The sequence below is a fragment of the Egretta garzetta genome, unplaced genomic scaffold (assembly GCF_000687185.1).
Source record: "Egretta garzetta isolate BGI_Z169 unplaced genomic scaffold, ASM68718v1 scaffold280, whole genome shotgun sequence".
Taxonomy (NCBI): Eukaryota; Metazoa; Chordata; class Aves; order Pelecaniformes; family Ardeidae; genus Egretta; species Egretta garzetta.
The window spans coordinates 330,290-344,344 of record NW_009258219.1 but is presented as its reverse complement, the minus strand read 5'-3'; the positions used below and the strand labels follow the sequence as shown (position 1 = coordinate 344,344).

The 14,055-nt window shown below is 38.7% G+C and overlaps 1 protein-coding gene across 3 annotated transcripts in view; it reads left to right on the top strand.

Moving 5' to 3' along the window:
- Nucleotides 1-2,882: 2,882 nt before the first annotated feature.
- The window catches only part of WAPL (WAPL cohesin release factor), a 68,840-nt gene continuing 57,667 nt past the window's right edge, over nt 2,883-14,055 (top strand). For all 3 annotated transcript variants that reach the window (XM_009649106.2, XM_035890032.1, XM_035889942.1), the window contains exon 1: nt 2,883-3,406. In XM_009649106.2, coding sequence (XP_009647401.1) covers nt 2,905-3,406 — 502 coding nt within the window. In that variant the 5' untranslated portion in view covers nt 2,883-2,904. The remainder of the gene's footprint in view (nt 3,407-14,055) is intronic.

Here is a 14,055-nt window from a genome sequence, read left to right as displayed (position 1 = left end):
CGCCTCCCCCCTCCCGCCGCAGGGGGAGGGAGGAAAAAAGAAACTGTCACCGTGGGATTTCATCAGCTTCTTCTGCCTCCGTGCATTTAACCTATTTTTCTTTCCTTCGATTATGTAAGAGGAGCGGTGTAGAGAGGAGCGATGAGCAGGGATGGCTGACGGGCTTTCTGGGGAATTACCGGGTCTTTTATCTCTAGCTGGCCTGCCGAGCTAGCTCTGGGAGATGCGGGAGAACAACGTTTCGGGTTGTTTTTTTTTTTTTTTGCTTGTATTTACATTTCTTGCACTGCTCCGAATATTGCAGCACAATGCAGGAGAGAGAGGCAGGGAGTGGAAACAGAGTGAAATTGGCCAAGTTTTTGATTTCACACAGAGTGAAAAGCAAGGGAGAATTGTAAGTAAAGGGTAAAAATCCCATTCTGTCGATGTTCTCACGTAAGGAGGCACATACATATTTCCTCATCTTTACTCTCAGTCCAAGATATGAGATTATAGCATAGTGTATTTATATTTTCCTGATACTCATCTTTTAACCAGTTTACATCATATTGAATATTCCTTTGAGTTTTGGCATTTTGATTCAAAACTCCTGATGAGACTATCTCAATTTTTAAACTTATAAATAGGAAAATGTAGATTGAGGAGCTCTAATTTCTGAAAATGAAGTCCTCTTGACTACAGGAATCCTCTCTCTAAAACCGGAAGCCGCAAGTCATAATTTAAATCTGTCATTATTTTTGGAGATGCTGGAAGTGTAGTGTTGGAAATATTTGAGTCAGGGCTTAGGGGAAGAAAATGTGCTGGTGGTGAGTGAAGAGGTTTTATTTTTTTTCTTCTGTAAGAGTTGTATAGAAACAGAGATTCACTTTAGTTTCTATAGCCCTAAAACCTGGTCTTTCTGGTATAAAATATTTTGGTTACTCTTATAAGTATTTTCAAGCATCAGCAAAATAAAACCAGTATGTTGGATTTATTTTGCTGTTTGTTTTCTAAAGTATGTGGGGAAGTTTTAGTTTCGCTCTTGGACGGAAAATAGGAAATTAGAGATACTTACAGGGGAGGGGAAAAGAAAAAAGAAAATGTTTGTTTGGAGCAGCACAGCATAGGCTGATGACACTGTGGGGAAAAAGAGCATGGAGATGGGGTTAAAGAGTAACATCTGCTAGGAGCAAGCAGAAGCAGTCTGCAGAATGGTGTTTCGCAGCAGAATTCCGGTCAGTAGATAAGCACGTCTTTACCATCTGTCTGCTGAACTGCTGGGGAAAAGAGCGTTTCCCAAAGTGGTTGTTCCTGTATCTCTCCTGCATTGCAACACTATGTCTGGTAAACTTCTGAAGTTCAAATTTGATGCTTTTAATTCACTTTAAATTTGCTCAAACATAGATGACCCAAAGAATTTCTCAGTTCGTATGGTAAGTGAAGGTTGGCCTGGTCTGATAAAGGGAGACTATTATTAGTGAGACAGTCTTGCTAGAGCAAAGTGATATAGAATGACCAGCCTGGCAATTTTGGCAGAACCTAGTCTAGCACTTCGGGTTGAGAAACTGAGTGTCAAGATGAAAAATAAAATGTGGAAGAAAGACAGTATGCCACATATTCAGGGGAATAATAAAAAACCCCAGCTGTCTTAACAAATAGATCATGTGATAACATTATTAATGTTGATTTTAGGGGGTGTTTGTCGTATACTTTATGTGTAGGCCATTGACACTTTAAAAGTTGGATTTCTTTGATTCTGTAGCTTCAATAAATGCCCCCCTTTTTTAACAGACTCTTCTGAGTATAAAGAGTAATTTCAGACAGAAAAACGGACTTGATTAGATTCAGACTGACTATAAAGAATTCCAGTTTCCTATTAATGTTTGGGGTGGGGGGAAAAAAAAGAGAGAAATGCTGGTTTATGGAACGGATATGATCGTTTTGGTTTTATGTTGTCATTTGTCTAGTAGTTGAAGTATTTGTTTTGGGAAAAAGCAGCAAAGTGGTCTGTCTTCCTTCTCAAGTTAAACAAAAGTAGGAATAGCACACACGCAGGGAACTGTTTAAATGTGTTCCTGTTTAATCTGTTCATATTTAAACTTTATTCTTCTGAGAGAGCAAACTGTGAATCGGACTACAGCTGTAACAGCCAGGAAACAGTCATGGTTTATGCTGCTCTGTGTGAGGTGTCCTCCACGTTCTTAGGAGTAGATTGAGAAGTGTCTCTTTGTTCCTGTCCCTTGATCAATCAGATTTACTCATGGGGGATTGCCCTGTACCAGTCTTGAACATGGCTGTGCAGATGGCGTAAACCATGGCGTATTACCAAATAATACGCTTGCTAACTGAGTCTGAGCGTGCAAGAAGAACGTGGGGTGAAGTTGTCATCATTATTTGTGATTAATTAGTATTTAAAATATCTATAGCAACTTGAAATATTCTGATAGTTTGGTTTTTTTTTATTTAACTACAAAGGGTCTTTTTGAAGCCATACTGTGTTATTGGACTCTAGCAGAAAGCTGAATGTTCAGATGTGCTGAAAATAGATGTTTCATGAAAGCAGTGCCATCTATACTTGAAAATATAAAATTAGAGCAAAGCAATACCAAAAATAATGTATTCATAGCACTTTTTCTTAAGGATCCATTATGCCATTGTCTTACGAACATGCAAGTAACTGAATTTCGAGTTAAGTTGGTAGATACATTACTTACTGCACAAACTTTTGACGTGACCTTCACAAGTAAATGATTTTAGTCTATAGAAAGAAGCAGGTAATGTATCTGTTGCTGATGTGAAACGTACGTACATGCCTGGTGCTTGTAGGACCAGTAATGGATGGAAGTACAAGCATTTGTAATAAAAAGTCAGTGAATTTACGTTTCTTCTTTCTTTTCCAACAGAGAATATGAAACAGGAGCCAAAATGACATCCCGATTTGGAAAGACTTACAGCCGGAAAGGGGGAAACGGCAGTTCCAAGTTTGACGAAGTATTTTCCAACAAACGGACCACCCTTAGTACAAAATGGGGAGAAACCACCTTCATGGCCAAATTAGGACAGAAGAGGCCCAGTGTCAAACCAGATATTTCCGAAGTTCCTAAAAAACCCAAAGTTGAAGATGAGGTAACAGAGGATCCATTTGGATTTGACAGTGATGAAGAATCTCTTCCTGTGTCTTCAAAGAATGTGTCACAGGCTAAGAGCTCCTCTCAGCTGGAACCCGGTGAAGCTGCTCAGTCTGAGGACTTCATTCCTCTACTTGAAGCTAACAGCAGAATTAATCAGCCAGACAGCGGAGAAAACGTTGCATCCAGCAAGTGCATGTCATCTGACAATACTGTTCCTCTCTTAAAAGAAAAGAGCACAAGCAAAAATGTGGAAGATGGAGAATGCAAAAGCAGCAGTGCTAAACTTGTAACTGCAGGTATGTTTACTCAACTGTCCAAATCTGTTATCCTCTGATTTCTACTAATCTACAGTTAGACTTTTCAGGGGTTGGTTAAATGTTCTCATAAAACCATGGGCAATTGTAAGAAATTGTAAGGGATATGCTAGTTAACTAAAAACACCAGGAAGCATTCTGCATTTTACACGTTGGCCTGAGGTCCTTGGCATTCTAGTCGTTACGTCTGTAAATTGAGATACAGTGCTCTACATTGAACATAGTGTGTTAGTCCACCTTGAATAGAGTGGAATAATAATCTTCCTTTTGTAAAATTTGTTCTGAGCTCAGTGCGTTTGTGTTTGGGTTTTTTTAACAGGTACTATTTTGAAGAGTAATGAATTGGTAGTGATAGAATGCTTTGTTCTTAAGTTGCTGGCTTTAATTTAGTGTGGGTGTGTGGTTACTGCGCAGCTTACAGCCTGCCTCATTGAATTGTTTGGATAAAAAAGTATTTTTCTGGACTTCAGTTGCACAAAGGTATACTATTTTCTTTGTAATTAGCACATCTTTATCAATGTGTGTGTGAAAAGTTTCAGACCCATGAAACGGAATTCTGTCAAGCACCTTTTTGGGGCTGTTTTCAGGCTCTGAAGTGTTTGTAAGGTACCTTAATACTTTTGAGAGGGAATTCATGAACCTCATGGAGCTGAACATCACTGTAATTCTGTTCAAGTCATTCTTAGACAAGATCAGATTTATTGTATCTCATTAGAAGTTTTCAGATAATGGGCTGATTAAACCACAGCTTCCAAAATTGGACCAAAGATCACTTCAGATGAACCTGATGCAGATAACACCTACTGACTTGCTCTGGGTTATCATAATCAACTTTAATGAGAAGAACTTACATAACTCTGAGTTCTCAGACATAGTTAACCCTAGGATCAGAATTTTGAGTGGACTTGTTCATGTAGTACAGTGGACAAGAAGATACTGAATAGTGGAAGATATGCATAGCTCAGGTATTTGCAAGATAATTTTATTAGTGATATAATACAAGAAAAAAACAAGAAATGTTGATTTGAACTGTAGTTTGACAGACACGTTGGTGGGATGTGTAGTTGTCCTTTGATCATACTCTTATTTTTGCTGCTGAAATATTTCTCATTTTCATATGGATTTCTGTAGTTTATTTGTCTGGGAGTATGATCCACCTTCAGTCTGGAAATACAATTTATGTTCTGCTAAGTTTGAATATAGTTTTCATAAGAGGTTGAATAGGTTCATCCCCCAATATTTACACGGAGAAGGAATAGTAATGAGCTTCCTTGGTTGTTAATGAGGGATTGCAGCAGAGCAGGTTTTACAGTGAAATGGTTTCCACGTAGCAGGGCTTTGTTAGAACAGTATTTTTCAGGTTGGAAAAAAAATGTGAGAGCTGTGGGGAGAAAATGTGACAGAGCTCTGAAAATTCGTCGTGCATGAAAGGCCAAGAGGAACAGACTTCAGCAGTTTCGGTGCTTCCTGGTTCCAGTATTGTGGAAAATACTAAAATACAGTATTTAGTGTGGAAAAGCTTTTTAATTTGATGCTTATTTAAATTCTAGAACTCCTTGTTAGACAATAGTATATATACAGCTCTAAAAGGAAGGAAGCTGATGAGTCTTGGTGGATAAGTCCATCAGTAGCTGTTGAGTGTGATGGTGGTCTGGATGCAGAGAGGGAGGTTACTTAAACAACGGTTTACTGAAGGATTTCTGTGCTGGCATGTTTTCCTGAAGTATTTGTTACTGACTGCAATTCGGCCAGAAGTAGTGAAGGACAAGGTGGATCTTGATCTGGTGATACTGTTCTTTCAGAATCTATTATATTCTCTTTATAGCCAGTCAAATGAAGATAAAACCCCATTTCGTAGCTTTCTACAGAAATTAAACTGAGAATGAATCTTTGCAAAATATCTTAGGAGGGTCTTTAAATGAGGGTAAGGAAACCAAGACTGTAGTTTTGGTGATAGTGTTTATTTTGGACAGTTAGTGTAAATGAAACTTGGATGGCTTAAGCAGCTATTATGCTTGTGTGTGGACTGATCCAAAATAAATAAAAATTGTCTCTGAGTACGTCACTCAGAAGATTGAGCAATTAGAGATAGTGGTATAGTTAGCCAGTGTAAATGTAGGTACTTCAAAGGCTTCTTATATTGACTGTAAAGTAAAGCTTGATACTATGAGGCTATCTTTCAGAACTGGAGAGAGTTAATTTTGTTAATTTGGGAGTGGGAGTATGGGGGAAGAGGGAACTTGAGGGAGAAAAACTGAGCGAAAATAAGGTGGTTTCTTGTTGTGTGGTCTCCTGAGGTATAGTGTACGTATTCCTACTGCTTAGGTGTCCTCGCCTCCCCATAACCATTTTCCCTTTCCTGGTGACGCTTGAACTCCACCAGGTTCAAACAGATTTGTTCAAAGGACTTCTAGATCCCTGAGACAGCAAGCTCTGCTATTCCTGAAGAGGAAGGAAAGTGGGGGGGGGAAAAAAAGGGCAAGCAGATAGAACAATATTAATATTCCCAGTGTGCGAGAGACTGCAACGTGAGCTCAACCTTAACCCACATACAATGGTGTATCTCTAGGTATAGGAAACTAGGCTATATTGGTACTTGTTAACTTAGTTTTAACTGCTATTCATTAGTCCTTGTCCTGATACCAACCAGACAGTGCGTGAATTAAGGTGTCGAGACTTCCTGATTGCATGTGCCATCCTTGAATCTTAATTCTTAACCTAGGTGAAATAAGGTTAAGAATTAGAATAAGGTGAAAACTGTGACTTAACACAGCTGCAGGCAGGCTGAGCACTACAGTTTGGCCTGCTAATTGTGCTCCAAATGCATTATCCTGCCTCAATGTCCGTTTCTTTGGACATTAAAATGAAGATGATGCAATGTCAGTTTTAACTAATGTTTGGTATTAAAAAGCAGTCCATTGGGTTAATAGTTGTGCAACTGTGTAACACAGTTGAGGATCTGTATCTTATTTAAAATGGTATGACTTAGTGGTGTCTTTTTTTTTTTTCTTTTTTTCTTTTTTTAAATAGCCTTCATCTAGTGCTTGTAACAATCTCATTTTAAAGGCTTTGAGAAGCTCTTAATGTGGAAAGCTTCTCATGATCTTACCCTAATGTTGCTTGATCAAGACTTAATACTGTCGGAAGAATGTTCATGAGCAACCCTGTACGTAACAGGTAATTTACAGGTAGTAGGAGTTCAGGTAAATTAGAAATAGCAGAAAAGTGTTAATAGCTATTGATAGGCCACTTTTGTTGAGGTAGGAGGACTTGGTAGCTAGAAAGTCATGTCATTGGAAAAATACTGGAAATTCATATCAAGCAAAAATGCAACAACTTAGTAGTTAGAAGGTGAGCTTTTTGATGAGAGAGTCTTACAATAGGGTAAGGTGAAAAGCCACAGAGCAATACCTGGATTTCTGAAACACCTTGGTGGGTTTTTGTTTATTTGTTTTTCAAACTGTTAAGCTTTTTCTGTAAGGCATAAACTCAGATAGTATTTCACACTAAATTCACCTGCATGCAGGCTTTAATATAAAAACACTTAGGGCCTTGCAGAGCAAATAGTGAGGTGTTAGTTTTAAGAAATAACCTAATAATTTTGTTCTTTGAATATTTATGTTCGCTTGTGTGTCAAAATTAGCATAGTGCTATTTTTCAGGTGAAAATTATAGTCAAAACTTGATGAACTTTAGAAGCTGGTGTGGCATTTCATAATTACATTAGTGTTTGAATATGCTTCAAATTGGGTAACTGCATTTCCTACTCTGGCTATTTTGGTTTAGGGAAATACTACTTCTGGCATTCTTGTGTCTCAGTTTGCGTTTTGACTCCGGATGTTGTCATCACCTGCTGTCTCTCGCTTGCGTGCCATAATTCTGAGCTCTGTAACACAAGTCTTCAGAGGGTCAAGTCCAAGTCGTTGATGCTGTTCGTCAGAGAAGGCACTTGGGTCGAGAGATCTCTCCCATCTTTGCACGCCTCATATTCCTGTTTCTGGACTATGAAATAATACTGCTTATTTATGTTAGTGCTAAGTTAAAATATTAGGTATTTAAGGATGCTTTTAACTGAGAGGTATTTTAATTGGGTATGGATTAAGTCTGATTTGTTTTAGAGCCTATGAGTTTAATTCTTCAAATATATTTTGCTTGCTATGGAGAAACAGAAAATAGAATGGCTTACAGTGTCTTTTCGGGATACAGAGCAGTGTAGGAATAGCATCCCTTTCTGCTGTATTGTGATGCGAAGTACAGATTTTGTGGTTATTGCCTTGGCAGTGCCCTTTGAGGCTTTTAAAGATTAAAAGGACAAATTATTGCATGTAAAGTATTTGTGATACTTGCATTTTTTCCCCCCTACCATTTAGAGAAATTTTGAGAATAGCTATTCTGCATCTTGTCATTTGTTACTATGTACTGGTATTCAAACAAGCCTTTGTTCTGGAAGTAGTTTGCTCTTGGTGCTGTAAAGAAACATTTGCCTGTTGTCTGCTATTCAGTTCTTCTGCGTTTCTAGGTAGTTCTTAATGCCCTCATTTTTCACTTGGGGCTCATGCACATGTTGGTAGCAAATCAAAATGGCAAATGCAATCTTACTAATTTGTGCTTATGAGATACAGGAGGGAAGGGATACAACTGCTTGACTATTTCATGACCCAGCGTGCAGAATCTAGTTGCATTTAGTTGTTTGAAAAGCATACTGAGTCAATAGAGTAATTTCCAGAAAATGGTTGCCCTGAAAAGATAGTTCAAGTCACCGGGGCTGTTCCCAACAGACCGTGCTGATAGTACCTTGGCGAATGTGTCTGCAAGGCCTCTGCATCCTGATTGTGTGGGTGGGGGAGCCCTATCTTTAGAGTTAAGTTTCAACTTCTCAAATGTAAGTTTGTTACGTAATTGCATTTGATGACAAGATCTGCCAGGGTGTTCCTCTCAAATTGTTCTAGAGCTTCTATTTTGTGTTTAACAGTGACATGGGCATTGGAGATAATAGTTAGCTCTGAGTAATCTTACCTTTCTTCCTCTGCAGAGCTGTTGAGTGCAATTTATTTACCTCTTGAGGAATAATTTCAGTTTAGTCATTTTCTGGCCAAAAATGGAGTAAAAAATTTGGGGGGTCTGAATGAGGTCTGAGCATTTGGCTGTCTTAGGAGACAGCTGGCAGCAACCCTGATTAAAAGGACTGTAGCTGTGCTCTGCCTGGCTCAAAGCATTAAGAAGGTGATAGCAGAGAAGGGGAAAGGTCTGCCAGAAAATATGTATGCCCGTAGAATTTCAGTGTTACGTGGTTTGTTTAGATGGCAGTAGTTATGCTGGGTATATAGGTAGCTGGGGTTTGTCCACAAGTCCTCTCTTCTTCAGTTGTTTCTGTTATGTTTCCCCCTTTTTACACTATACCTTCTCCCCGTACACGTAGAATTTTCTTGCTGTGTCAGTTGCCCAAGTTCAAACTAGTGTGATAATTGTTCTCAATTTTTTTTGCTTTGGTATTACCCTGATGCTTCTTTGAAGATTTGTTGTTGTTTTGTTTGGTTTTTTTCTTGGATGTTTTCGGAAAGTCTGAAATGACTGAAATTCTGTTTAAATTTCAGTATTTATACTGGTTTACTAAAATAGCAATACAGGAAAGAGACCCTGGTATTCAGGAAGGAATCTTCTGATTTCTGTAACATACTTTTCCTAATGGCAGGGAAATGCATACTCTTTATGTCCGTATACAGAGCAAACAAAACTTTTTTCCCTTGATCTGTAACTTCCTTTCCTAAACAAGAGTGAGATTCTCAATACCTTTTTTGGAATCCATACTTTTAAAATCATTCTTTCTTTATGGACTTGCACAGTGAAGTTTTAATTTTTAAAAGGCCAAACTTTTGACTGCTTCTTAAGTTCTTTCATATTTAAAAAGTTGAGATAACTTTGCATTCAAAACAGCTGGTCAGTGCTTGTAGAAGAAAAAAAACCTGTTAACATGCATACCTCTTAAGTGGGCCAAAGAATGCAGGACAGCAGAAAACCATTGGTAAGGAAGCTATTTCAGGTTCAAACTGCCAAGATCTTATTAATTGTATGGAAAATGTTTTTCAAGTTCAAACTTAGCTCATGTTTTCTTTTAAGAAACTGCTACTGTTTTCGGTAAAGGGTGTCAACATATTTATGAGTAGTGTCTGAATTCAGACTGATGTAGCCTAAGGACACATTTGTTTTGACAGTCACTAGTGCTGCTATGTTATAATATGCTTTCATGCTGGTTTCATAAGGGCTCACACTACAAAAGTTGGTGAAAACAAGCTTTTTGGCATGTGTCAGCCCCTCGTGTTGCCCATAATACTTTGTCTTGTTTTCCCTGTGAGGGGGAAGTAGGTAGATTCCTGGATCAGCTTTCTCTTCCTGCTCTCTGCAAAAGATGCCCTTCTGAGCTACCAGTGAGGAATAATGCATCTGTTTGACCGGACTTTCCATCAGAGGTGAACAGATGATACAGCTAGTTCAGAGTCTGACAAGTCTTGTATTACAGAGGGTAGCAGCTCTTCTGACCGTTGCATTTGATGTTGCACAATGTCTTGTCTCTTCAGGACCATTTTATTTTTAGATTTCTGACCCAGTAGTCTTGCTTGCGGTGTTGTAGACTTCTTCAAAGCTTAGTTCTTTGGAAGAAAAAAAATAGTTTTCTTTCTGTAGGAAGGGGGTTTAGGATTGTTTGTTAAAACTGCAATATTTCCTTCATTTGAGAGAGTTGTGGACATTGCATGCAAGTTGGGTGTGGGCATTGATAACATGCTGTGTGGTACGTTGGGGTTTTACATAATATCAGTGTCTGTAGAGACACATTATAATTTGTATTGTTATGAATGTGGATAGATACAGATGTGAGGCATTGTTAAAAAAAAAACATGTTTCTCTTACAAGTATATACTCACCAGAAGAAAAACAGACTTTAAATGAGGTTTTCAGAATGTTGTAGAAGAGTTTTAAGCAAGATTAGAAAGAAGAGTGAAGGAGGAATGGTAGTTACTCCAGCTGTGAAAGACAAGTTGTAAGACTATAGATGTGACTTGGACAAAAATACTTACCTGGGAAAGCAAAAAGGGTTGAAGTGCAAGGGAAGTTACAGGGCTTTAATTTGATAGAAATTGAGAAGCTGGATATAACTGATGACAAGCAACCTGGGTTAGTTCTTAGCTATATTTTAATTGGAGGAGTAAATGCCTTTAGTAATGAAGGAGTAAATTAATAATTTTGAGGTTTGGTGGTTTCCCCCTGAATATTTGCTGGGAGGGCAGTTGTGCTGAACATGGCACTATGCGCGGCTTGGCCAGGTACATGTGTATAGGTGGGTACGAAGGTGGTCTTGAGATGGGCAGTGACTTAAGATACAGTGAATGATCGGTGATTGGGCAGAACATCTCATGATTGCCAGCTGAAGAAGTAGAAGAAGGGGAAAGCAGCTAGATTGTTACTTCAAAAAACTCCCACACCATTGAAAATTGTGCCTGAGATAAAGGCAGGTGATTAGCTCTCCGAATATTTTCTGAATGAGAGGAAAGCAGTCATGTCAGCCCGCACCCCTGTGAAAGGCTTTAGTTCCCATTGAAACACAAGGATTTTTAAAAAAGCTGAACCCTGGCTGACAAGGAGGTATCATTTTTGCACCAGTGTAAGACAACCTTTCAGAGTGCCTGCTGGTAGCATGTTTTCCCAGTGGAAAAAAGTCTATGAGGAATTACTAGTTATGGCTTAAACAGGGGTCCAAGGTGAGAAGCAATAATGTGGTGGTTGGGGTTCAGCCTTTCGCAGGGTGGGGTGCTGAGCTAGTAGCACCAGCGGTCATGTTCTGAAGACGTGGAAATCTGATAGGTTCATGGAATGAAAATAATGGTTCGTTAGAGATGCTGAATGCTGTGTTACCAAACTGAAAGGCTGCATCTAGGTGATTTGAGAGAAGAAAAGGTGTCTTCTGTCCCAGAAGCTATACATTTAGAATAGCTACTCTAACCAAAATGAAAAGATGTGATCGAGAACTTGTTTTGTACATAGTCTTAATAATAAATTCAAAATTTTCATATAAATGGCCTTAGAATTTTGATATTCAGGGTGCTGGGAAGAAAACAAGAAAAGCAAACTGTTCTTAGGGAAAATAGTTGTGTGATGGTAGTAATTTAATTCTCATCTCTTTAAGGTTTTCTGTGGAATTCTTCTGCAAAAGAAGATGCCACTTAAAACATCTGCAGAGGCAAACAGCGTCTATTCAACCTGCATGCAAACTTGTTGGCAACTCATTCTGATTCAGAGTAAAGAACCAGTGTTACTTAAGAATTTGTAATCATAGCTATGGATATGGTGGTTCTATAATTTTAGCTATTTTAATGATTGTCAACCATGAAACTGGTCCTGAGAGTCTAATCTTCCGAGGCTCTTATGCTTCTTATCTTCTGTTTATGCCTGCTAACAGGCACTGCTTTTTGAGATCTTATGGGCATCAATGGATAATGTCAGATCTAAGTAAATTTTGTCCATTTCTTAGAATTGTGTATTTTATACCCATAAGCTTTTTCCTGTGTTTCCCAGCTGTTCAATCATAGGCAGAAAATGGATCAAAGGAGTTTAGTCTGTAACCTTTTCTCCTTACCAACCAAAACATTTCATTTCCAGTGCAGAGTAGAAGAGAGAAACTGTAATGAAATTTGTTTTCTTACTTGAAGAAAAGCATGGCTTTGCTACAGTTGCTGGGTTTGCGTCCAAACCAGAGAAGACACTGTGCATGTATCTCGTTTGGGCTCTTTTCCCAGAAATGAGGCATGTGATAGAAGGGCCTGGTAAAGATTCGTCTTTTCCTTTAGCTTGGTCAGCTTCAAGTTATAGAGTAAAGTGATGTAAAGCTTTATGCTTGGGAACATTGGTGATGGTGTAATGGAGCCGTAATAAATGTTTCCGAGTGTTCAGGAACATCAGGCAGAGCTGTAGCTCATAATGAGCTTAACAAACTGTTTCCTACATCTGTGTCAGTGGTCTGTTCAGGAGCTGTAGCCTGTTAGTATACGTGCCCTCAATAGCTGGAGGGATCTTGAAGGCCCTGGATACGCTTTTTTTAATCGTACCGCCGCCTTTTCCGTGATGTTTCGTTTTCTTGCTTTTACATCTGTCTTGGTAGTCAGTGTCTGTTTGAAGACAAATGAAGAGAAATATAAAATTGGCATCATGCCATCTGCCTTCCCTTTTAAAGATTTCATTACTTCTGACTAATATTATCTATAAATTTGCTATGAATTTGTGTGGCTGATGGTAGAAGAAACCTAGTTTAAGTTTGTAGATGTTTCCTATGTATAATAATTCAATCATACTCCTTTCGGTATTAAAATGAAGGCTTCTACAACTGGTTACACAGCGGTGAAGGAGCGTAAGGTCTCATGCTACAAAAGCTATAGAAGGCCATATGCCTTTTGTTTGTAGCTTGGCGGATGCTTTGGTTAGCATTCATCAAAAATCGCTAAAAGTGGGAGAAAACTAACCTGGAGTTCAAGTTCATGGGAGTAACATCTGATACTGGCAACTCTTCCATGAGTAAATAGAAGAAATAAGGATTTATTTTGCATATGTGATAATATTTTGACATCTTAGCATGTTTTCTTGGTATACCCAGGCTAATATTGACCTTTTGTTTTCCTCAGTTTCTTAATAACATTTGTACTTGTTAACCAGTTTTGATCAAACTCTGAGTGGTAAGGAGAGATTTCAAAAATACAGAGCTATTTCAAGTGTCATGAAAAAAAGAAGTGAAAAACTGAGTTGATTTGATTCATCTGTTCCCCTACCTCTCCCTTGTCTGCGTGCTGTTAAGGAAAATGCGGTTATAACTGGGTCCCTAATCCGTTTGGAAAGGCGGCAGCAAGCTGGCTAGCCAGCACGTGTTGCTGCGCATGATCTGCAGTGCGTGCTGTCTCCTGCCCAGTCCAACAGGTTGGTGTTGAGGAGGCTGGGGGTGATGCTTGAGTTTTGGGGCAGCGAGCTTTGTTTGTTCTGCTCAGGAGCAGAAATATACATTAAAAGACATTGTTCTCACAGCCTAAGAGACTGCTCTATGCTCCAAGTAACTTAAAAATAGCAAATAAGGTTCTGCAGCTCTCTCGCTGAATTGTTAACACAAGCATATAGCGTATGACTTTGGCAATTAGTGTGAGACTGTTAATGATGATTTGATTTTTATGGAACTGAAAATGATGTCGTCAGACTTAGAGCCAAGCAACTTAGTCCTGTAAGTTAAATGGAAGTGAAATGAAATTAAAATGGGCACTAGGCTGGAGGATATATTTCTTGATGGTTGGTTTGGAATATGGTATTTTTTTTGGCCAAGATGAGCGGTTGGTTTCCTGAAGGATTTTTTTTCCCTTTGCTTTTTTTAGGTTCCCACTTGGTATATGCTATACCCTAAGGATCAGGGTATGAAATTAAGTCTTGCGGCTTCGGTATTTGAGTGTTATCTTTTCTCCAAACTTCAGTGTTTCCTCTTCAAGGCTCTGTCAAACTTCTAATCTCCTGTGAGAAACTATAAGAATTGTTTTTATGGCTTCCACTTTCTGCATTAACCTGCTCTCTGCTTTGAGGCCCTGCCTGGAGCAGGTTTTGACCAAGTTA